This window comes from Pseudorasbora parva, chromosome 3, assembly GCF_024679245.1.
Source record: "Pseudorasbora parva isolate DD20220531a chromosome 3, ASM2467924v1, whole genome shotgun sequence".
Classification (NCBI taxonomy): domain Eukaryota; kingdom Metazoa; phylum Chordata; class Actinopteri; order Cypriniformes; family Gobionidae; genus Pseudorasbora; species Pseudorasbora parva.
In genome coordinates this window covers 3711116-3737001 of record NC_090174.1, presented here as the reverse complement: position 1 = coordinate 3737001, position 25886 = coordinate 3711116, and the positions used below count along the sequence as shown (strand labels likewise).

General features: G+C 41.3%; 1 protein-coding gene across 1 annotated transcript in view; it reads left to right on the top strand.

Annotated features, from left to right (window-relative positions):
• Window positions 1–25886, top strand: part of pappaa (pregnancy-associated plasma protein A, pappalysin 1a) — a 134091-nt gene that overhangs the window by 20386 nt on the left and 87819 nt on the right. Inside the window, exons 5-8 of the mRNA XM_067439882.1 lie at window positions 323–616; window positions 2006–2198; window positions 5181–5302; window positions 20557–21055. Of these exons, the coding sequence (XP_067295983.1) occupies window positions 323–616; window positions 2006–2198; window positions 5181–5302; window positions 20557–21055 (1108 nt within the window). The remainder of the gene's footprint in view (window positions 1–322; window positions 617–2005; window positions 2199–5180; window positions 5303–20556; window positions 21056–25886) is intronic.

Sequence of the window (25886 nt, the reverse complement as noted above, 5' to 3'; positions counted from 1 at the left end):
ACTCCTAATTTCAGTTTATTAATAGTTAGTAAGGTAGTTGTTAGATTAAGGTATTGGGTAGATTATGGATGTAGAATATGATCATTCAGAATAAGACATTAATATGTGCTTTATAAGTGCTAAAAAATTGCCAATATCCTAGTTACATGCATGCAAATAAGCAACTAGTTAATAGTGAGATCTGAACCCTAAACTAAAGTGTCACCAATGGATTTGTATTTAAAACCACATAGTATAAAATACTACGAGTGACAAGAAGCAGGCATGAGTATGTAAGTACAAGCACATCAGGGTTTACACTGTGTTTCTTCTCTTTCCATAGGCGGTATAGTTCTGAATCCGTCTTTCTATGGTACATTTGGCCACACTCATACCATGATCCATGAGATCGGTCACAGTCTGGGACTGTACCATGTGTTCAGGGGCATCTCAGAGATCGAGTCCTGCAACGATGCGTGTTTAGAGACAGAGCCCTCGCTGGAAACTGGAGATCTGTGCGCCGATACCAACCCCACACCCAAATACAAGCACTGCAGGGATCCTGGGCCTGGCAACGAGACGTGTGGCAACCGCAACTTTGTTCACACGCCCTTTAATAATTACATGAGTTACTCAGGTAAGAACATACAGAAACTATTTTCCTCAATCTATCTTTTACTAAGTAATTTATAAAGCCAAATAGTAAATGGATAGAAATATTTGTCAGAAACTTAACCCCTCTCTCCTCATGCTTGTAGCCTGATTGAAGATACTTAAAACCTTAATAGACATTTCCAAAAGTGGGGAAAATTCATGATATAGTGTCATAGTTTAATTCTACTCCTAAATGGGTTTTCTAGGATGTGTACATTAAAAGGAGAACACAAAGCAGCCATACATTTTGAAATTAGCATTTTAGAAATGGTCACTCAAAGATAGTGCCTTTATCCTTTTGGAATCAGTCTAAAATTTTGCCTAAAAAGGGCAAGCAAAGATATAAGCTGAGAGGGTAGGGCTTTCAGGTTTGAATAGCAGGTGAACTGTGTATCATTTGCATAGCAATGATCTGAGCCATGTGTCTTTATGCTCAGTGAGCTTGTGTACGTCAAGAAAAGGAGTGGACCAAGCACTAAACCTTGAGGCACCCCAGTAATGTGACCTTCTCTCCTGGAAACTTTAAACATATGTAATGCTTTATATGTCTCTATAAGATAATACTTAAGCCACTGACATACTATGCTAATGCTAATATCATAGCTGACATTATGGGCCCTATTATTGGGTGCAGGTGCAATTAAGACATGTCCGAATCCACTTTTGCTAGTTTAATGAATGAAAAAACAGTGGATGGACCAGGTGCATGGTCCAAAAGGTTTGTCTCTTGTCTCTTTATGAGTCATGGGTGTGTTTTGGGCATAACGTGCAATAAATCAATCAGAGTCTCATCTCCCATTCCCTTTAAAAGCCAGTTGCGCTCAAACCATGGCGGATTTGGTATTTACATGTTAGTGGAAAGACTGAACACTTCTCCAGAGAGGAATCCTTTTATTTTTAATATTTAAAGTTCCTCAAATAGCAACACTCCAATAATGCTCCTGAACACACCTGGTTTTCAGAACAGACGCCCATGGGTGAGCAGATGCGCCCGTGCATTTGATATTTAAACAACGAGGAGCTGGATGTAAAAATGATAAATGCGTCAGGCTGAAACTAGCAGAAAGAACTAGAAGCGTCAGGGCTGGCGAGTGTATGGTAGGGCCCAATATGTTATGTTTACTAAGTACATACTGTTAAATAATATTTTCATGCATTTTGCATAATAGAAGACTTTGATCTTGATTGTAAAGTATATAAAAATAATGTATATTTCCCTTGATTTTTGTTTCTTAACACAACAGGTCTCACATTTCATCTTAAACAGTCTCTTCACTGACTTACTGAGGGTCTGTGTAAAAATGTGTTGGAATGTGCTCTGTGCTATTAAAACTATGCAAAATAACCAAACTTACACTCCATTTTCCCCCAGATGACGACTGCACTGATTCCTTTACACTTAACCAGGTGGCTCGAATGCACTGCTATCTGGACCTCATCTACCAAACCTGGCAACCCGAATACCGACCCCCTCCAGTCCCCATGGCACCCAAAGTGGTAGAACAGGAACAAGACTCCATTACTTTAGAGTGGTTTCCGCCCATCACTGGCCACTTCTATGACAGGTGAACTCAGGTTGCAATGCCATAGCACATCCCCTAGGGACTATGCAGCAAAATATATATCAGCATTTTTTGGCGAGAAGCAATCTGATACATGAAAAGTCATGGAATATAAATGTGGACGTAGGCCGAGAGGAGACATGTCTAAGCGTGTTCTGTTTAGTAAATATTGAAAGAGGAGACATCTGAGACATTTTTTTAATAGTTTTTGAGTACAGTGAGGAGATAGATTGCAGGAAGTGCAAAACAACCGAGAATTCTCAGCGTCTGCCAAATGGCTAACACATGCTATCAATTAATAGCGCTATTTCTAAACTGCGTTTAGCTGGCTGTGCCATAGATAGAGTGGAATTGTTCACATTGCCTTCCAAACTCATCTTGTTGGCCCAAGATATCCACATTTCATGACTCAGAGCTGTGGAACTTTACAGGGTTGAGTCTCTTTGTTATTGTGCATCAGTTTCCTTAGAGCCAAGTTCAGTCAGAGATATTTATTTGTGGGCCTGCAGACAGGCCATGAGGGACCGTTATGTGTGAGACAGGTGGAATTCACTAAGGCAAGCGGCAAGGGAATCCCCTTAGAGGAGCATGTTGAGACATGTCGCTCTCAAACACTCTACTTGGACCATGTGACATTGTTTACTGTATATCAGTATGACATTCTAACACCACAGTCTGACTGCTTAAGCAGCACCCAGATTTGTCGTTGCCCTTTGACAAAGAGTGCTTAATGAGTCATTCTCACACCAGAGCAGTCTTGGGGTGTCACATTTTTAAGTAGTGTGACAGTAGCATAACTGTTTTCCAAACAGTGGACAGCTGTTTTTTTCCAGTAACAACCTGTTTTTTTTTTTCTGTTTTTTTTTCAAATAAGTAGTGGCGTAGCACAACAAAACACTGTTTACGTTGATGCATGTGTAAGATGCTTTTATCCAAAGCGACTTATATTGCATTCAAGATAGACATTTTGATTTCCCTGGGACTCAAACCTTTGACATTGGCATTTAGAAATTGAAATATTTAATTAAATGCTGCTCTGCAGTATTACTTTTCAAGGTTAGTGTAAATTTAAAGTTGCTGTATGTATGTATGTTTTTGACTGTGCTAAAGTATAAAAATACCATCTTATGTTTGCAGATATTTAGGAAACATGCTAAGTTCACATGCTCGTCTCTCTGAAAAGCAGTGCTACAGTCAGTTATTCTGCTTTCTGGTCTTAGTGATAACGCACATTACCAGTTTACCCAATAGTGTTTCGACACCTAGTTCCACCAGTTTGGCGAAAAACACAGTGTATTGCAGCAAAGGAAGCATGCCGACCTAAAAAGTGTCGACATTCATCTAAAAATCTCTATTAATGCAAGCATGTTAAAACGCGGAAAAATCCACTCAACATCTTTAGTGTGTCTCCTCACCTTCCATTGTCAACGCTAGTTCCTGTCGCATGTCCATAAACTGGCAACACCCCCGGACTTTTGAACATTTAATTTGACCTTTAACTCTTTCTCCGTCAGCGTTTTTGAAAAAAAGTTGCCAGTCAGCACCAGCATTTTTCGTTCCTTTCCATCCATAAAGGTTCCATGGCCCCCTAGTTCTATGAATATATTAACATGCAATATATACTAATTATTTTTTTAATCAACTTTTGAATTTATGTTGATAAGTTTCATAAAAAGGCACATTTTGAGTGAGAAAATCGGATTTTTTTAAAGACTCCATCCACATGGGATTCAGAGCGATGATCAAACACAGATGGAGTAGATGGAGTCCATCAACACCCCAAAGCTTCACAGTCCTAGAGCTCGTCCTAGGGCCACATTTCATTCAGTAACATTAGTTTGATTTATATGCTGTTTAATGTTGATAATGGCGTTATTTCACATATGCATATGATTTAGGGGTGGGCGATATAGCCTCAAAATTATATCACAATATTTCAAGAATATTTGCGATAACGATATTTATGACGATATAGAAACATATCTATAACATTATATGTTCCAAAAATATATGGAACAAAGTTACTAGTGTTTTCACTGGAAATCTTAAAAAAAAAAAAAAAAAAAAATATATATATATATATATATATATATATATATATATATATATATATATATATATATATATATATATATATCGTACTGCGCTGAACAGACGAATCTCTCTCTCTCTCTCTCTCTCTCTCTCTCTCTCTCTCTCTCTCTCTCTCTCTCTCTCTCTCTCTCTCTCAGACAGGTGTTGTTTTTGTTATGCGCACTAGGGAAAGTAAATGCGCCATACATCATTGCGTCACTATATCATTGATATCTCGATATGACAATTTTTTATCATGTAAAAATTTATACCGGTATTATCACGGACGATATGATATGGCACACCCCTAATATGATTATATGTGATATTTGTTTCTGCTTCTTCTTCACCTGTGTTTTGATCAGATTCTTTACTCTTTCAGAAGATGACTCTTTCATAGCGCCCCCTACCAAATAACCGTGAAAACACAGAAAGCTGGAAATTTAAATCAATGGCGGGGAAGCTTTTTTTTTCTCATAAATTATGGAAAATTCCATCAATGGTGGGGAAAGAGCTAAAAATGGCAGCTTGACTGCACTAAACTATTAGTGGTGATGATATCGAGTGCACTGTCTATTAGCAATACTTTCTATTTTTGGTATATTTATGATTTTTCCCACTTTGTACTCTCTGTCACTGGGATGGTACCCTTCCAAACGTTTCTAATATGTATACTTTTGGTACCTATATTTACCTTTGAGAGACTAAAATGCACATATTTTAGGTACAAAGTTGTACCTTTTAAAAAGGTACCACCCCAGTGACAGCTTTTGTACTTTTTTATCTTTTTTTTCTGAAAGTGTGGCGTGCTTAACAGTTTTTGCCCTATATTGACGATTCCCATTGAATTGGTCATCTTCTTGAATTTGCTGTATCTAAGTTGCATTTTGTCTGTCTTTGTTGGTTTCCTAGAGAAGTGGGATCAGTATGTGATAAATGTTCAGAGGGTCGTGTCCTTCAGCAGTACGCCTCCAATTCCTCGTCTCCGCGGCCCTGCTCTCCATCTGGCCACTGGAGCCCCAGAGAAGCAGAGGGTGAGTTGATTTGTTCCACCACTTTCACATCGTTTCTTCCAAATACACTTGGTTGCCTTTGGCCAGTCCTGCAACCAGTCAATGCTTCTTTTAGATAATCAACGCACTGACTGCATCACAGACTATTCCATGTGTTGTGTCTAAGATGCAAGTGCCAAAAGTGCCTGGATATTACGCATTTTTCAACTATCCCGATATAGAGAATGTGTCATAGAGTTGATTAACTCGTCTACTGTCTGCATTCCGGATAAGTGTGATTTAGACTCAAGCAAAAGCCTTGAGAAAATATTTGTGGTCTGTGCATGTCCCTGGACAGGCGCTTGTGTGAATTTCTGGTCCAGCATTTGTAATACTGAACTGTCTCTGCAACCAAAAAAGAAAACCTCAATGTCACTGGCCCATTGAAACTCATTACAAAAAGGCCCATTTGCCTCAGCGGGGCACTTGCTTAGCACAGTGATACAAGTGTGCCGGCTCTCCTGGTCAGAGGCATGTGGTTGCCAAAGTCTCATGAGTTCATGGCGGCAGCATCCCAAAGGAAATGTTTGTTGTCTGTTGCCATGACAAATTTGCATCCCAAAAGTAAGATTCTCATTTCATGTTCTCCTGGAATAGTAGGATATTCAAACCTGTAAATCTACACTACTGGTCAAAAGTTTGGAATAATTGATTGTTTTTAATGATTTACATTTTTACAGTATATTTTACAATATTATTACAATAGAAAATAACTCTGTGTGTATATATATATATATACATACATACTCTATGTCAATATACATATAGTACCTTGTAATTTATTCCGGTGATCAAAGCTGAATATTCAACATCATTTCTCCAGTCTTCAGTGTCACATGATCCTTCACTAATCATTCATTGAAAATCAATCATGCTCCTCAAGAAACATTTATTATTATTATTATTATTATTATTATTATTATTATTATTATTATTATTATTATTATTATTATTATTATTATTATTATTAATGTTATATTAGCAGTTTTTATTCAGCAAAAACAAGTTGATCGAAAGTGACAGTAAAGACATGTTTAATGTTATAATAGTGTTTGTATAATAGTGATTTCTAAATGATTATATGGCACAGAAGACTGGAGTATGGCTACTGAAAATTCAGCTTTGAATAAGAAAGAAATTAGAAATTAGAAAATAAGTGACGTTATGTTGTACTTACTCATACAGAGTAATATTAATTAACTACAGGTACACTAAAAATGTTTTTCAGGATTTACGCAATTTAATTAATAGTAAAATTTCATCAGATCGAACTGATTAATCCTCACGTATTTTCATTTAATAACTGAAAAATCCTTAATCATTTATTATTAAAATAAAGATTGTTCAATTGAATTTTAATATTTATTAAATTGTGTGAATCTTTAAAAAAAGGCTTACATTAGTTACTTGTAATTATGCATAATTTACTGTTATTACTATAGTAAGTACATGTCGTAACTATGTCACGTTTAAATAAAGTGTGACTCATTTCTTTAATATTGTGATAATATTTGACAATATTACTGTTTGTACTGAATTTTTGAGAAAATTAATGCAACCTTGGTTGAAAATAAGTGTCTTCTTTCAAAAACTTAATTATTACAAAAATCTTAATTATTCCACACTTTTGACCAGTAGTGTACTTCACATCAAATGTTCAATTCTAGTCCTTCAGAAAACCGGAGAAATTGGAGAATACTGGAGAAATTTTCCACAGCAACAAATTTGTAAACCACCTATAAAACCTGTTGATGCCAAACTATTTTGTGTTCATGTTGTCCAACGATTGTTTCCAAACAGGTTTCTCAAATGTAGTCCTGTTTCAAACTATGTGAGGATGCTCCAACAAACCGAGGGGTTGATGTTTGGCTCGTTAGCATGGTCCCATTAGTCCTTGTTGGTTTATGTCCCACTTCAGGATCCTAGTGAATGATTTCTGACTATGTGTGTTCTTGAGGCAGCATTAATGTTGCCATGATGGAATTCTATTGTCTCTGTACATATACGGCAGACTCTGAGTGCCATTGAGCTGAATGCATTGCATGGAAGGCATTTTCCTGGTAACATAAAGCTCATTGAAACATAGGAATGTTCTGATTACACTTTTTGGTTAAATCAACCTTCACTATAATGCCAAAAGTATTGTTTTTCAGGGGTTGGGCTTGGGCCCTTAGTTCCAGTGAAAGGAACTCTTAATACTTCAGCATACCAAGACATTTTGGGTAAGTTCAGGCTTCCAACTTTGTGGGAACAGTTTGGAGATGGTGCTTCCTTTTCGAATATGACTGCACACCAGAGCAAAAGGTGTCTGTCCATAAAGACATGGATGACTGAGTTTGGTGTGGAGGAACTTGACTAGCCTGCACAGAGTCCTGACCTCAACCCGATAGAACAGCTTTGGGATGAATTAGAGCGGAGACTGAGAGCCAGGCCTTCTCGTCCAACATCATGCCTGACCTCACAAATGCGTTTCTAGAAGAAAATGGTCAAAAATTCCCATGAACACACTCTACAACCTTGTGGAAATGCTTTCCAGAAGAGTTGAAGCTGTTAACGCTGCAAAGGGTGGACCGACTCCATATTACACCCTACGGATTAAGATTGGAATGGCTTTCCAGTTCATGTGCAAAGGCAGGCGCCCCAACAGGCATTGGCTTGGTAATTTACAGTGTTCTTGTCCAGTGTAGTGAAGGATGATTTAATGCGTGAGTATTTTAGATGAATCCTCATCTTGTCAGGGCATTGTGACACTGGCTCCTCACACTGATCTCATCAAAGCACCCTGTATCTCTAAGTGCTCTTTAATTTTTAGATGAATTAATGTATCCCTTTTCTCTATTTTTTATTTCTCTTTTTTGTAAGCCTCTGTAATTTCTCTGTAAGCCTTATGCCTGTTCTCAGTGTAACTGTGAACAGCTAAGTGAACAGTTAGCTGGCGGTGGAAATTTTTTCCTTTATAAATAGTCTACACAGCTGTGCTGCTCCAGAATTTGCAGACAGCTGCTTTATTAATTATTGTTTGTGAGCATGGCTGGCATAAAATAGAATTATATCAGTTAGTTCCAGTCACGTCTTGGAGGAATACTCTTAGCCTGCAAATCAGAGCATTCTGGGTTCTTGTGGGATTTTTGGCCGTTAATATAGCATATATGTTTTTGTGGTCAAATCAGTGCTGTTTCAAAAGCATGATAGTCATTTTTTGGAGCAGAGGGGTGCTTTCAAGGGTAAAGTGGGTAAGTTTAAAGGAAGTGTATGTACAATTGTGGCCAAAACTGGTATTGCAATCACTTTCAAATTACTGTAGAGCGGTGTATCCCCTCTCCCCTCCCCCTGACTCGAGGGTGCCAGATAGTCTGCAGGATCAACAGAAACATTTGTAGCTAAAGTTGTGGTAACTAGAGCAGATCTAGCAACCTGGATGCAGAAATAGTACTGACTTCGTGATTGGTCGAAAAGTGAAGGACGGAGCTTTAGGCCAAAACATCAACATCAGTTGAGGGCTGCAACAACTTTACTCTTGACAATATACTGGCCGGACTACTGTTGTCAGGGATATAAATATTTGAAAGTAACATGATTTTGATCAGTTTAAGGGTAGAGTTAGGGACAGGTGTGGTGGTGTGGGTCAGTTTAAGGGTAGAGTTAGGGACAGGTGTGGTGGTGTGGGTCAGTTTAAGGGTAAAGTTAGGGACAGGTGTGGTGGTGTGGGTCAGTTTAAGGTTAAAGTTAGGGACAGGTGTGGTGGTGTGGGTCAGTTTAAGGGTAAAGTTAGGGACAGGTGTGGTGGTGTGGGTCAGTTTAAGGGTAAAGTTAGGGACAGGTGTGGTGGTGTGGGTCAGTTTAAGGGTAAAGCTAGGGACAGGTGTGGTGGTGTGGGTCAGTTTAAGGGTAAAGTTAGGGACAGGTGTGGTGGTGTGGGTCAGTTTAAGGGTAGAGTTAGGGTCAGGTGTGGTGGTGTGGGTCAGTTTAAGGATAGAGTTAGGGACAGGTGTGGTGGTGTGGGTAAGTTTTAGGGTAAAGTTAGGGACAGGTGTGGTGCTGTGGGTCAGTTTAAGGGTAGAGTTAGGGGCAGGTGTGGTGGTGTGGGTAAGTTTTAGGGTAAAGTTAGGGACAGGTGTGGTGCTGTGGGTCAGTTTAAGGGTAGAGTTAGGGGCAGGTGTGGTGGTGTGGGTAAGTTTTAGGGTAAAGTTAGGGACAGGTGTGGTGGTGTGGGTCAGTTTAAGGTTAAAGTTAGGGACAGGTGTGGTGGTGTGGGTCAGTTTAAGGGTAGAGTTAGGGTCAGGTGTGGTGGTGTGGGTCAGTTTAAGGATAGAGTTAGGGACAGGTGTGGTGGTGTGGGTCAGTTTAAGGGTAAAGTTACGGACAGGTGTGGTGGTGTGGGTAAGTTTTAGGGTAGAGTTAGGGACAGATGTGGTGGTGTGGGTAAGTTTTAGGGTAAAGTTAGGGACATGTTTGGTGGCGTGGGTCAGTTTAAGGGTAGAGTTAGGGACAGGTGTGGTGGTGTGGGTAAGTTTTAGGGTAAAGTTAGGGGCAGGTGTGGTGGTGTGGGTAAGTTTTAGGGTAAAGATAGGGACAGGTGTGGTGCTGTGGGTCAGTTTCAAGGGTAGAGTTAGGGACAGGTGTGGTGGTGTGGGTAAGTGTTAGGGTAAAGATAGGGGCAGGTGTGGTGGTGTGGGTCAGTTTAAGGGTAAAGCTAGTGACAGGTGTGGTGGTGTGGGTCAGTTTAAGGGTAAAGTTAGGGACAGGTGTGGTGGTGTGGGTCAGTTTAAGGGTAAAGTTAGGGACAGGTGTGGTGGTGTGGGTCAGTTTAAGGGTAGAGTTAGGGTCAGGTGTGGTGGTGTGGGTCAGTTTAAGGATAGAGTTAGGGACAGGTGTGGTGGTGTGGGTCAGTTTAAGGGTAAAGTTAGGGACAGGTGTGGTGGTGTGGGTAAGTTTTAGGGTAAAGTTAGGGACAGGTGTGGTGGTGTGGGTAAGTTTTAGGGTAAAGTTAGGGACAGGTGTGGTGGTGTGGGTCAGTTTAAGAGTAGAGTTAGGGACAGGTGTGTTGGTGTGGGTAAGTTTTAGGGTAAAGTTAGGGACAGATTTGGTGGTGTGGGTAAGTTTTAGGGTAAAGTTAGGGACAGGTGTGGTGCTGTGGGTCAGTTTAAGGGTAGAGTTAGGGACAGGTGTGGTGGTGTGGGTAAGTTTTAGGGTAAAGTTAGGGACAGGTTTGGTGGTGTGGGTCAGTTTAAGGGAAGAGTTAGGGACAGGTGTGGTGGTGTGGGTAAGTTTTAGGGTAAAGTTAGGGGCAGGTGTGGTGGTGTGGGTCAGTTTAAGGGTAGAGTTAGGGACAGGTGTGGTGGTGTGGGTAAGTTTTAGGTTAAAGTTAGGGACAGGTGTGGTGGTGTGGGTCAGTTTAAGGGTAAAGTTAGGGACCGGTGTGGTGGTGTGGGTCAGTTTAAGGGTAAATTTAGGGACAGGTGTGGTGGTGTGGGTCAGTTTAAGGGTAAAGTTAGGGACAGGTGTGGTGGTGTGGGTCAGTTTTAGGTTAAAGTTAGGGACAGGTGTGGTGGTGTGGGTCAGTTTAAGGATAGAGTTGGGGACAGGTGTGGTGGTGTGGGTCAGTTTAAGGATAGAGTTAGGGACAGGTGTGGTGGTGTGGGTAAGTTTAAGGGTAAAGTTAGGGAAAGGTGTGGTGGTATGGGTAAATTTAAAGGTAGGGTTAGGTGTAAGGGAAGTGTCAACTTTGTAATTACAAATGTTACTCCTGAAATTAATTACATATGTAATTAAATGCAAGTCATTTTAGGACAATGTAAAGACGTGTATATACACAAGTGCATTGTCTTAAATGATTAATTCAAATGTTAGTACATAGTAGTTAAGGTCACCTAATATAAAGTGGGTCTAATATATATATATATATATATATATATATATATATATATATATATATATATATATATATATATATATATATATATATATATATATATATATATATATAAAAAGAAAATGTGGAGCGGCTAGTATCTTTGGAAAACCCCTAGCCACAGTGTCTGTTGAGCAAAATAGTTAATGTCAAGCCCTGCTCACAATGCATTGCCCCCAAAACTGCCTATGATGGTATTGTAATTCATATCACAGTACAAATGCTAGTGCTTTAAGAGGAGGCGCTGAGTTTCCTTACAATTAAAACACTTCCCACGGTTAGGACTCGTTCTTTCATGCCTTTTTGATGAAATGGTGTCTTGCAGTTTTGATTTATATCTCTAGCAGAAGGAAAGGGTCATTATCAATTGGAGGAGTGTTTCCTCTTCAAAATCCTGCTTTGATGATAATGAACTCACGCAGACAGTGATGGATGCGGGTCAGCGATTGCTGTTAACCTTATCAGAGAGCACCTCACTTTAGAACCCATTATTTTACATAGACCGTAATTCATAATTTCTTTGATATGGCACTCTCTTTTTAGGCAGTGCACATTCACAGTCTTAAAAATAAACACACACGCTCTCTCACACAAACACTAACACATGCCGCACTTGTTGCAGTGTTGCGGAGACATGCCTGGGCTTGCCGCTGCTGCAGCGTGTAAACGGCTCTCTGTTTTCCCTCTTGGAAAGATGCCCTGTTAATCTCAGTCCCCTCAGCGTGCCCCTCTTACGCCAGTACTCATCCTGCGTGACATGCACCAAAGACCCCAGCACAGCTGCTTGGCGATCTGTTTGTTTGTGCTTCTCAGCCAGGGGACGGCCTTGCAGCGTCCACCCACTTTTGATCAGTTTCCCCGATGGCATTGCCGTGGCGTGGCTGCTCCACCTGTCGGCCATGGAGTTCACAGGGTTTGTGGTTCATGTCCTCAAGCCACTCCTGCTGTTTGTATTCGCAACCTTCATGAGTCGGAGTGCCTCTCTCGTAAATCTTTACGGCCAGGAGAATTATAGCAGACAAAGGAAAAAAAGCACGAGAGAAAGTTTGAGGGGGAGAAAAACACTGCAGATTGGGGGAAAACATAAAACCCACTCTTGGCATTTTAGGCCACAGAAAATCAAATGCAAACCAGCAGACTGAAGGGTTGGTTAGGCTGATTGAAGAGTAAAAAGAAAAACTCAAAAGCCTCATCTCTAAATAACTAACAGTCTATCCTACATTATGGAGCAATTTGACCAGATGCTTAAGGCGTGTTTTAATCAAAAGTTTGGAATACATTTAAAATGTTAAAAAATTAAGCAGCAAAAACTGTTCTCAAGCATGAATAATAATTGATAACTCAGCACAAAAAGACAATTTGAATGATTTCTAAAGGATCATGTGATGCTTAAGACTGGAATGATGAAGCAGAAAATTCAACTTTGATCACTGGAATTAAGTACAAGTATATTACAAATGTTAAAATATAGGAAAGTTCTTTTAAATTGTAGTGCTTTTGTGTTTTACTGCATTTATTTTACTCAAAGAAGAGTACTCTTGGTGACTCTTAGGGATTTTAATTTCTCTTTGATTTTATTTATTTCAAACGTTTGACTGGTAGTGCATAGTTTGCTTGTGTGTTTTTTTGGACATTGCCACACTGTCTGTGTGTAACCCCTCCTGGTCTAAGTGGACTCGAACACTCTAACAAGGAGGCTAAATGCTGCAACCTCTAGAGTCAGTCGCTAAAGCGTCTCTTTAGATCAAAGGAGTGAGGTTTACTCGCACAGCGACTACTAGCTGGCCTCCGTTACAGGTGCGCAGCCGATTCTACTAGACATGCAGACTTGTGCATGTGCAAATTATTGAATGTAGTACAAGGGTTCGTTTAGCAATGTGCATGCTTTAAACTTACCCAACCATCCTTCTTGCCAATGGAGTATACTTTATATGTTTATATGTTTATATGATTTATATGAAAAGTTTATATGATCAACTTTGCGAGAGATGAAAATGCATACTACAAAGATTTTACTTAAAATCTATAGCTACTTAATAAACCAATAAACATATTGTCAGGATACACACACTGGACAAGGTTAGGGTGAATACACAAGACGTTTATTGAACCACAGGGCAGGGAGTGGAGCGTGAATGGATATGGATCAGTCTTACGGAGATATGTGGAGATAATGGCAGGATGCAAAGAGACAATGGTGGAGGAACTCAGACGACTTGAGAGACTTGAGACATGAAGCTCTGGTCACAGGTAGTCACTGGAGTATGGGTATTCGCTGGAGAACAGGTAAGTGGGTCTTCCCTAGTTTGAGGTGAGACGTTGACTGAGGGTGAGTGCTGGGATTCTATGGGGAGCTGTGATGAGGTGACGAGATGCAGGCGTGACTGATTAGTTCTCGGGTGACTGTGAACGCTGAGTGCAGGAGGGGAGAGAGTCTGGCAGATCTGTGACACTAGCCCCCTCTACAGGTGGAGCGGACCAAGGACACCAACAGTGGTTGGCCGCAGGGACGAGGAGCAGGTCGAGTATGATGACTGCGATGGAACTCGGAGAGTAACGAAGGGTCAAGGATTTCGTCCTTGGGAACCCACGGCCGCTCCTGAGTTCCGTAGCCTTCCCAATCCACTAGATATTCAATATGACCACCTCCAGAATCTCATTAACGGAGTAGATGGGGTCAGCTTCAACTGGTGGCTCGGGGGGTAGGTCATCCTGGCCAGACTCTGTGGAGGGAGAACAAACAGGAGGATAGTGAGGCTTGAGGAGGGAGACATGGAACACAGGATGGATTCTGTAGTGAGGAGGTAACACAAGCTTATACGTGACAGGGGTGACCTGTCTTTCGACCTGGAAGGGACAGAGGAACCGAGGACTCAGTTTCTTGCAGGGCAGCCACAGACTGATGTCCTGTGTAGAGAGCCAGATGAGTTGTCCCGGATAGTAAGTGGGAGCCTCTTGGCATCGTCTGTCTGCAAACAGGGTGTGTCTGCGCACTGCCCGCTGAAGATGGTGGCGAGCTTCAGACCCTCTCGCTTTCCCAGAACCAGTTATTGACAGAAGGAACCTCAGAAGGTTCACTGGACCAGGGAAACAGAGGGGGTTGAAAACCAAGGATACACTGGAAGGGCGTGAGACCGGTGGTAGGTTGATGGAGGGAATTTTGGGCATATTCGGCCCAGGCAAAAAACTGGTTCCAGGTGTTCTGGTGGTGCTGGCAAAAGGTCCGAAGGAACCGGTTGATCTCCTGCACCTTCCTCTCCATCTGTCCATTGGCTTGGGGGTGATAGCCGGACGTCAGACTAACCGTGACCCCCAGGAGGTTGAAGAATACCTTCCATATGCGGGAGATATACTGGGGTCCACGATCGGAGACGATCTCTTCTGGGATACCAAAGTTACAGAACACTTGAGTGAACAATGCTTTGGCCGTTTCCATCGCGGTGGGAAGTCCTTTCAGGGGAATTAATTTACATGCCTTGGAGAATCTATCAACTACGAGGAGAATACACCTATTACCGTCAGAGGAAGGAAGTTCAGTGATGAAGTCCACCCCCAAGTGGGACCAAGGTCATCGTGGAATCAGGGGAGGAAGGAGCTTGCCATATGGCAGATGGCGGGGAACCTTGGATACGGCACACAGTTGGCATCCTCGGACAAACCTTTTCACATCCCTTGCCATGCCAGGCCATCAGAACTGGTGTTGCACAAGCAAGAGAGTCTGGGCGGTCCCCGGGTGGCCAGTACCTATGGATGAGTGGACAGATTCCAGAAGGTTATTGCGGAGAGTTGGAGGGACATAGCATCGGTCGGCGGGGCACCCCGGCGGAGCAGGTTCAAAGGAGAGTAGCCTTATCAAACTGACTGTCGAAATCCCACTTGATGGGATTGAGGAAGACACTGGAAGGAAGAACGGGCTTTGGGAGTTTCAACTACATCGGAGGGAGCGTAGAGTCGAGACAGCGCATCTGCGCGTATATTCTTGGAGCCTGGATGATAGGAGATGTGGAAATTGAAACGAGTGAAGAACAAAGCCCACCGGGCTTGACAGGGATTGAGTCATTTAGATTCTTTAAGGTACTGAAGATTCTTGTCTTCGGTGAGCACTACGAAGGGATGACTTGCTCCTTCCAACCAGTGTCTCCATTCTTCCAGCGCAAGCTTGATGACAAGTAGCTCCTGGTTGCCTATGTCATAATTCTGCTCCGCCGGGGACAACTTTCTGGAAAAGAAGGCACATGGAAGAGGCTTGGCTACATTCTCCTGCTGCTGCGATAAGATGGCTCCAACTCCGGTGGTTGACGCGTCAACTTCTACCCAAAACACCTTGTTTGGGTCAGGGTGGCACAGGAGCAGAGCGGAAGTAAAGGCTATCCTTCAGGGCCTGGATCCACCTTCTCAGCCTCTGGATTCCAGGCTAGAGTTTTCGGTTTACCCTTGAGGAGGTTAGTAAGAGGTGCAGTGAGCAGGCTGTAGTCTTGAATAAACCGTCGATAGAAATTTGAGAAACCTAGGAAGCATTGCAATTCCTTGACTGTCGTAGGAGTGGGCCAGGAAGTGATAGCGGCAACCTTCCCCTCGTCCATCGAGCCACCTTGGGCACGTACGTTATAACCCAGGAACTGTACAGAGGATTGGTGAAAGTTGCACTTCTCGGACTTCAGATACAGGGAGTACTTGTTCTGTTGCAGTCCTCATTCAGACCAGAGAAGGGAGTTGGTTTGACCATGGGACCGGCTATACAGACAGGTGAAGACAGGGTGGTGGTAGCAGTGACAGTGGTGTTTGTTGTTGCCCTGGGTTCAGTCAACTCTCGCCGGAGAGTGTCTGCAGGTTCTTGAAATGGATCGCGGGGACCCGGATCCATCTTCGGTCTAGGTCTCACCTTCTGTCAGGATACACACACTGGACACGGTTAGGGTGAATACATAAAACGTTTATTGAACAACAGGGCAGGGAGTGGAGCGTGAATGAATATGGATCAGTCTTACGGATATATGTGGAGATAATGGCAGGATGCACAGAGACAACGGTGGAGGAACTCAGACGATGTTGAGAGACTTGAGACACGAAGGAACTCTGGACATGTGTAATCGCTGGAGAACAGGTAGTTGCTGGAGTATGGGTAATCACTGGAGAACAGGTAAGTGGGTCTTTCCTAGTTTGAGGTGAGACGCTGACTGAGGGTGAGTGCTGGGATTATATGGGGAGCTGTGATGAGGTGATGAGATGCAGGTGTGACTGATTAGTACTCGGGTGGCTGTGAATGCTGAGTGCAGGAGGTGAGAGAGTCTGGCAGATCTGTGACACATATAAACTATATATAAACAATTAAGTGTAAAGGGTGTTGTACTGCTACTGTGGTTAGTGGAGTAATTGTTATAAGGGATAATGTACACCCAGCCAGTTGTTATCGGATGAATAAACTCTGACATAGTGATCAGGATCTTGCGTCATTCTGAAGGGGTTTATTCTGCAATAACAACCGGCTGTGTGTACATTATCCTGCTTATTACACGGCTAATTGTCTCAAGTAAATAGTGTCTTGAGTTTAAGCCTTTATTGTTGATCAGGATTTGTTATTACCATATATGTTGAAATTAAAGCTGAAAGACAGTTCACTCAAAAATAAAAATGAACCCATGATTTACTCACCCTCAAGTCATCCTAGGTGTATATGACAATCTTCTTTCAGATGGATAAAATCGGAGTTATATTTAAAACCGCATGGCTAATCCAAGCTTTATAATTGTAGTTAGTTGTAGTTTTTGAAGTCCATAAAAAATGCAGCTGTCAGTCAAATAACGTGCACTGCCATAATAAAGCTTCGAAGAGCCAGGACTTTAATATAACTCTGATTTTATTAGTCTGAATAAATCATGGGCTAATTTTAACTTCTGGGTGAAGACCTTGAAGTTTTCTTCCATTGTAACCTGTGGTGGTTAAGTGTTTCAGTCACAAGATTGCACCAGACAGTCGATGGAGGGACACTTTAAGTATAGTAGTGCTGGTTAAGATAACTCGTAGTACCTGGATGAGCGGTGTGTTATTCACTTTGGCGGTTGTTATTTGGAAATAACCCACCGCTGGAATGCGCAATTGACCAATTCGAATCAAATATTCCCCAGAGCCATGTGATAACTGGTGATAGTATACGGTGGCATTTGGCAGATTTGGATCAGTATACTGTATATGATATACCGTATATGATATATGGACTAAATCTTTTGACTGCATTCAGGAGGGCACTGTAGAGCCCACCAACCCTGCTACGCCCATGTGCCAGCTGTGGTCCTGCCCTGATTATCAAATTTCCCATCATGTGCAAAGTTTCAAGAGTTTATTGAGCATGTTAAGGGCCCCTGAAGACCCCGAAAAAAGCGGTGTCAGAATTATCGTAACTACGACGAGATTAAGCATTCCTCATAAAACCTGTAATTACTTATAACTTGTAAACTTGGAATTTTCTGAGAAAACTTACTTGTACCACATACCATGGCAGATTAGTTTTGCTGTTTATAGTGTTTATAAAGAAAACTGCTCAATCACTTAACTTATTTTTATAAACATTTCGGCAACAAGCCTTTCTCAAGGTGTGTTTCTGACAATTCCATACTAGTTTTAGTTTTAATATATCTATATAGTTTTTATACATTTTTATTTCAGCTTTAGTTATTTAGTGCATTAAAGGGTTAGTTCAGCCAAAAATGAAAATTCTATCAATACTTACTTACCCTAATGTCGTTCGACACCTGTAAGACCTCAGTTCATCTTCGGAACCCAACTGAAGATATTTTTGTTGAAATCCGATGGCTGCGAAAAACCTTCATTGACACCAATGTCATTTCCTCTCTCAAGACCCATAAAGGCACTAAAGACGTCGTTACAAAGCCCATCTCTCTACAGTGGCTCTACAATCATTTTATGAAGTGACTAGAATATTTTTTGTGCCCAAAAAAACCCTAAATAACACCTTATATTGTGATGGTTGATTTCAAAACGCAGCTTCTTAAAGCTTTAAACCGTTAAGAATCAGTTTATCGAATCAGCGGTTCAGATCGAAGTCACGTAATTTCAGCAGTTTGGCGGTTTGACACGTGATCTGAATTCTGAATCGATATGCTGATTGTTCAGGAAGCAGTGTTTTGAAATCAGCCTTCTCTATATAAGTCATTCTAGTTTTTTTGTGCACACAAAATATATTCTCGTGGCCTCATAAAATGATTGTAGAGCCACTGTAGTGAGATGGACTTTATAACGACGTCTTTAGTACCTTTTATGTGTCTTGAGAGAGGAAATGACATTGGTGTCAATGAAGGCCTTTCTGAGCCATCAGATTTCAACACAAATATTTTCATTTGTGTCTGAAGATGAATGGAGATCTTACGGGTGTCAAACGACATGAGGGTAAATGAATGACAGAATTTTCATTTTTGGGTAAACTAACAATTTAAGTTACACAAAATCAGATATGTTAAGATATTTTAAGATACTTCATATAAGGTTCATTATCATTCACATTGAAGAATGTGTTTTTAAATGTATGGTTAAGTTTTAGTTTAATTATCCTGGTCACTATCAGTCACATGGTTCTCTTCATTTAGAATCTGTTCACTGTTTATTGGTATCATTGACTGGGCTTGATCTCAGCTGTTTTCACTAGGCTTGTTCCAACGTCATACTGGGAAGTTCACTGAAGCAAACCTGTGCTCACAGTTCAACATACTGCAATTACCTTAAGCGGGATGTTTTCAGCCATATAACGCCAGCCCCCCCACCTTCCCTTTTTTTCCATGAATGAGCACTTTCCTAGACAAGCTAATACCCTGATGGGATTAGCTAATCAAGTGAAAATGCAAGGCACTAATTCATGGGCGAATTGTCAGGTCACCTTGAAAATCAGCTCACCGCTGCTGTGGCGGCTGAACCCTGACTTGAATACCTCCGGGACAGGGTTATTAGTCCACCGCGGAGTCATCTAGATACAAGATGGCAGTTATTCAACTTGTGAAATGACTACCTGATGAATACATTCATTACAGCCATTTCTTTCAAATGTGCTTGCTAGAAGATATGCTCCCATCTTGAAAAGTTCTGTGGCCGGTCAAATGCAGCGTAAGCAAGGTTAGAACGTAAACCTGCGGTATCGAAGACATTTTTATTGTATGTTTACTTCTATTCTGGCCACACACATACTCACAATAATAAACGTGTTGAGATGATGTGGCCTGGAAAGCCAAAAACTCAGTGCTCAGTTGATTAAACACTGGAATTTTGTGCACTGCCCAGAAATGAGGTTAGCAAATGGCTTTTGCTGTTTCCAGTTTGGAAGTGCACAAAGGAAAAGCAGGAGAACACACTGTCTACAGTGCCCTGGCTTCTCCCCACATTTGATGAATGTTGGGGTACGTCACTCCCCGTAAAATGAGTTGCTGTTGACTCCAAATATGGCTGGACTGCAGCACATGAGAGGTAATTGCCAGGCTGAAATCGAAAGCCTTGTGCGGGCCTCATCCTCAGGTCGCTCAGATTTCTGCCTCTTGCCACAGAAACGAGCGAGAACGTGAAGGAGCATGGGATAGGCGAGATGAATTTTAACAACATGTCATGCATTTCTCATTATGCTTAACTCCTTTTTCTGCTGCACCTTATGATTTACTGTTCCTGCTTCACTTCAGATATAGATACACAGTACTGAGCTACTGGTCTTATGTTATTGATAATATGATACAATGTTTACTACATCAGCACTGCACAATCTCAGAAGGAAAATATGCACAATTTTTACCTTTTGGGGGTACTATAGCTTGTCACTGCAGTATGTTTAAAAGACAACTCTGTACCTTGTCAACCCCTAAAAGGTGCATGCACCCTTTGAGGCACTGCTGTAAACTTTTACGTGTAAATTAGGTACAAAGTTGATCTTTTAAGGGTACTGCCACATCGACAAGATGTTTTATTGAAGTGTACTTTGCATTAAATATTTCTGGAATTTGTATGCAATAGTAAGCGATCCTGTCCATGAAATCTAAGGCTCTTTGTTTGCAAGAACTTGGCTTGGGTGCCGTAGAGTTATTATTCTTGTTTGAAAATCTGGTTCACATTGTTTGCTAAGCGAGAAAAACTGTAGAAATCTGTAAACCTCAAGTTAGTCCCACTTCTACAAGAACTAAAGAATCGCATCACTTACTGTATATCTGTCTTGCAAACAGTAGCCTTTTCTTTCGTTTACTGGTAATGTAATATTGCAAAGGATATCACAAGTTAAAACTCTCTCAGACTAAACATTGCTTTTAAATACTCTAATATATTTTAATGCATCTCTTAGGACCACCAGATGTGGAGCAAGCGTGCGAGCCCAGCGTCCGCACGTGGAGTCCGCATAACGGCATGGATCTGGGCAAGGTGCCCCCTCCCTGCCCTCTGCAAGGCTGCATGTTACAGCTGGAGTTCGCACATCCGGTGATCCCTGACTCCCTCACGGTGTGGGTGACCTTCTCCTCCCAGGAGGAAACCGTTCTGCCTGCCATCCACAATGTCATCTTATTGACTGTAGGTGGCAACAACCTGTCTCTGGGGCCCAGCAATTTGTTCTGCGACACACCGCTGACCATCAAGCTGGATGTGCATGAGAAGGTGTATGGAGTGCAGTTTTTCACCATGGAACAACATTTGGAAATTGACGCTACTCTGCTCACATCCAAACCTGACTGTCCTCTCTGTCAAGAATGCGAGCCCCTGCACTATCGGCTCCTACGGCAGCCAGCGTTCGTGCACGCACCCCTGGGGATCACACTGAGTGACTCAATGCGGAAATACATTGATAGGTGAGTCTTAATTTGGATTAATAAATTGCTCAAAAAAATTGCTTAAAAAAGATGCATTAATGAATGTTGACACAGTGAAACTTACTGTAAAGATGTTAACAGTTATTTAAAAAAAATGCATTACATTATTCCAGGTCCTGGCTACTATTTAGATATTCTTGTCCTGCCAGAAAATAAGTCGTATTGACTTTGGAAGTTGTCTTCGATTTTGGAACTGTTTTACCACAGAATAAAACTAACGTAATTCAAAGTTGGAGTGTGAAATGTGCCTGGTCAGTATTAGGCACAGCAAATCCCTGCTCAAATCTTGTGGTGTCTCTCTGTTCTTTTTTCAATTCTCGATTGAAGCCAAAAGAAACAAAGAGAAGGATGCAGCTGCTGGTTGATTTCTGTCCAGCGCCTGGCACCAGAATGCCAGTTAACATGCTCTGCCGTCTTGAGGTTTTTCTGGCCTCGATCGAGCACCTCTGGTTTGGGCAGTATTACATTAATGCTTCCCCATTTAAAGCCAGATATTGGGTCTCTGGTCAGCGTTTCTGTACTGGCCACTTCTGGATGCATGTGAACTTAAGGGTTTAACTTACCACCCACTGATATAGTAGCACAACGTTGCAAAGCAATTCCAATAGTTGTGGAAAATGTGCAGTTCACAGATTTATCTACAACCAGCATTGGCTATCTTTGCACAGACTATTATCACAATGCACAGTAATGCTGACACTACTGTAGGCTATTCATTTTTCTTTAGAGAGCAACCAAGTGCAAAATGTCTTCTGTATCCAGTTTTATATTAGATGAGGTTCTAACACGAGCAGCTGTCACACTGTTGGTTTAGGCTTTTACTGTAGAAATTCACCAGTCCAAATTAATCCAATCTCAAATGTAATACACTAAACACTGCATTGATTGACTTGTGCATCACAATCTAACTTTGAAAGAAATTCAGAAATGGAGAAAGCCACCTAATTTCATCTGTCACTGCAAATAACCTCAAGCATGACTCCCGTTTTGCCTTTTCTAACATATCACGTTAGAAAAGCTTATTTAGCGAATGCTCAGTCTCTTCCACTGACCAAATCTTTCCACCTGCAGCCACGTTGAATGCATGCTGGTTTGCAGATGCATCTAGTAGGCAACATTTTCCACTTTATAGGAACTTTTCTTCGCTATACTGTAGCTGAATAAAGCAAACATGCTTTTGATCTGATCTGAGGTAGGTCAGGTTTTGGCTCAAGTAAACTGTGGTCAACTCACAGCTGGGGTTGAGAGTCTGTTTTCTGAGTGACGTTGATTCTGAGATCCGAATCAATTACAATCACTTCTTCCCATGCTGAATGCATTCGTAACCACAGCTCTGATCCAAGAAAGATATTGATCTTTGGTAAATTTGTTCTGACACCTCTACCTAATTTGGGTCACCATGTCTCTCTCACTCATTAATTTGAATAGAAAGCCTTTGGTTTTGGATTTATACAATATGGAACGTTAAGGTCAGTTTAGAAATATGAGAGTTGGGTTGAAGCTCTGGAATTAGGAGTAAATCATGGAGAGGTGTTGACCCTGCATGTGTGCGACACTGGCCTTCAGAACCCCCCCAGCCATCTGCTATTCCTCTCCCTGACCTGGCCCTCTTTGCTGTCATGGCTTCAAAGGGCACCCCTGCTTTGAGCTGACAGGACCCCCCTGCCAATGAGAAAGAGGCCAAGACAACTGGCCAACTCATCCGCTTTAGGGGCCCCAGCCTCCTGAAGCCTGGTCCCCCTTGGTCTAAGACCATCACCTCATGACACTGTCATGTCAAGTCCACTGGTTATGGCATTCCAGAAGCTCCACCCTCTTACCATCTAATGATGCAATGATTACATTGTTTGATGTTTTGTCCCATAGTCTTTAATCTCACTGGAAAGTTGCTTTATTCAGTTTACACTTTAGATTAGGGTCCATTTCTGACTATTATCTAATTATTAAGTGCGACTATGCCCAATGACAGCCTGTTAATAATTAGTAAGGTAGTTGTTAAGTTTAGGTATTGGGTAGGATTAAGGGATGAATACGGTCATAATCCCTGTTTCCACCAAAGTTACCCCGAACATTAGTCCCAGGAACTTTTTTTTTCTAGGAACACCCCCCACCCCCCACCCCCCAACCCCCAGTCCTGTTGCTGTCTGTTTCTATTGCAATCTAAAGTACTGTGAAGATTAGTCCGCTGATGTAGGAATGCACGTGACTTTCCAGTTCCTGCCTGAATTCGTCCTCCGCATAAATGCATTAGCCTCGTCACCATATTTTTTAATCTCCATTGTTGATTTGAATAGCAAAAAAACTCTTACTGCACACGCCACAACAGACTTTTAAAAATGGTAAAAGATTTCATCAATATTGATTCACCAATACAAACAAAAATATGTTTTTTCTTCTTTACATTTAATTGTTGGAAGTTGGTGTAGTATTCTGATTTTGCATTTCACTGATTTTATTCATTTTGAGGAATACTGAATCTGATTTTGGGCATATGAGATCAATAAATGCCTTGCCTGCTCACATTTAGTCTAGAACTACAATACCTATCATGTTCACACACAACGCCTCTTCACTTACTCACGATTCCTCTTAACATGAGGGCAAGAGAGCTGTCAGTAAATTATTGGGGAAACGAACAAAAAAACAACTCAGTTGTACATTTAAAAGTACTGTGTTACTTTACCTATTACTTGAAAAAAAAGTAATCTGATTGCGTTACTCGAGTTGCCTGTAATGCATCCCAACACTGACCTTTAGAACAAGGTTATTTCATAACCCCTTGTGTAGGCAACTGTCACATTTCCTTGAAGATCCTCATAATCCTAATTGGTTTCGGACCAAAATTTTCCACTAAGTACAAGAATTTGGTCCAGATTATATCTAAACCAATGTAAGTTGCATAGGGAATGTGCATGTGCTATATACCGCCGTAGAGCTTTTGACGTCATAGCTGACCGCAGTAATCCCTGTTTACCAGAAGTCATGATCCGAAGGAATATTTGCACTGTGGAAATGTTGGAGTTTCTCTGTAAATTCACCACTATGAGTTGATCTCCTTTATATGTGATTGACATCATTTCTCAACAACTAGGGATGACCCAACTAATGATTTATCTTCATTGGTGCATTCACTTTATTACTGTAATTTCATTATCCCCAACTGAATCCTTAGAAATACAAGGAAAACCAAATCTTCTGTGGTTTTGGAAATATGACTACATGCGGGTACTGGTGTAGCTGGAATTCTTTGAAATGAAGATTGTTTAGTGAGAACTCCTGACAGCCTGCTGAGATGTGGGCATCTCATTTAAGACCGTCAGTTGCCAATGTCCCAGAAAATGTTTATTTTGCAGAAAATTCTTGTGCTGCTTGCGTGTGGTGTTTCCCTTGAGGAGGTCATTTGAAAAGCTGCTTTCTCTTGTCTTCGAACACTTCATGAGTCCTACATTGTATCTGTGGATGTCTTCCAACAAGTATTGAGTCCTTTTTCTTTTAATCAAGAATTCCAGGTTGGCTTGAAGTATTGTCTGAATGGGAATCTTTCTTAAGCTTTCTCTGATTTTCTCTTCCTCTCTCTCGTCTATGACTTCAACACGGGTTCTATAAGTTAAACACTGAGAATGCACCGAGGTGCAAACAGATGGTAGCATCACCCATTGAACTCGGCCAGCGTTTGACCAATGAGCTGCAAGTGCAATTCTGTTGACATGTTAACTTATTTCATGCCATGTCATCAACATATACTATTTATCCCATAAGCATATTGCTGGGCCTGTTGATCTGTCAAGAGTTTCTGGCTCACATGACATCATATGACATTTCATCAGCTGCACCAGTTCAGAACAGTTGAAAGTACAATGATACAATGCATTAATAAGACACAGATGAAGTTCTGTTGCAGGGTGGATGCTGAGCAGACGATGATGGCATTCTCTGAGACCTCTTTCTTCAACACCTCAGCACATGTGTGACATAGAAAGTCTGGAGGCAGATGTCTTTTTATGCAATAAGGAGTGGAACCTTGTTCTCTTAAGGATATGCATGATCTCTCACAAATGAAAGCAATGATCTGATCAATTTTTCAAATTTCTAGTTCGTCATACATCGCTTTGCATCACCACTGCATGTGGTGACTTTTAATCCGGGTCTGCAACTCTGATCAATGCTTGTAGAAATAGATTTGAGTATTACAAAGGGTGTGTTTCTACTTAGCTTAGTAAGAAGAAGCTTTTGCATATTCTCAACAAAGTGCAGAATCCACAAGTCCACATGGAAACTTATGCTTCTTTCTTAATTTGTTTTATGGCAATTTATATTCTTATTTCATATCACCACTTACTGGGCTGAAACAGACATGCTGCTGTGAGCATGTAAGATAAGATATACACATACCAACTTTAAATCCCATAGCAGATGCAGACAGGTGGAGCTGGGGAGGTGGAGAGTTTCAGAGGAACTGCAGGACTACCCTACAGAACACATTGTACTAGAGGTCTTTGCAGGACGTGTTTTTAATTTTTTATGTCCCGCTCCCACTAGGTTTTATTCTGCAACCACCCACCCACCCACTCCCACTTAAAATTCACTCTGTGTTCATCCGCTTACCGCTTAGAATGATTTTCTTCCCGACCCGACCGATCAGACTAAAATTAGACTTCATTTACAGATCCCCTAAAGAAAGAGAGTGATTGGGATAACAAAAACATAAATAAATAAAAAATAAAAATAAAATAAAAAAATCTTCAATCTTCTACTGTCAATACTGAAAAAAATGTTAATTAAATTTGCTAAATTAAATATGACATCTGTG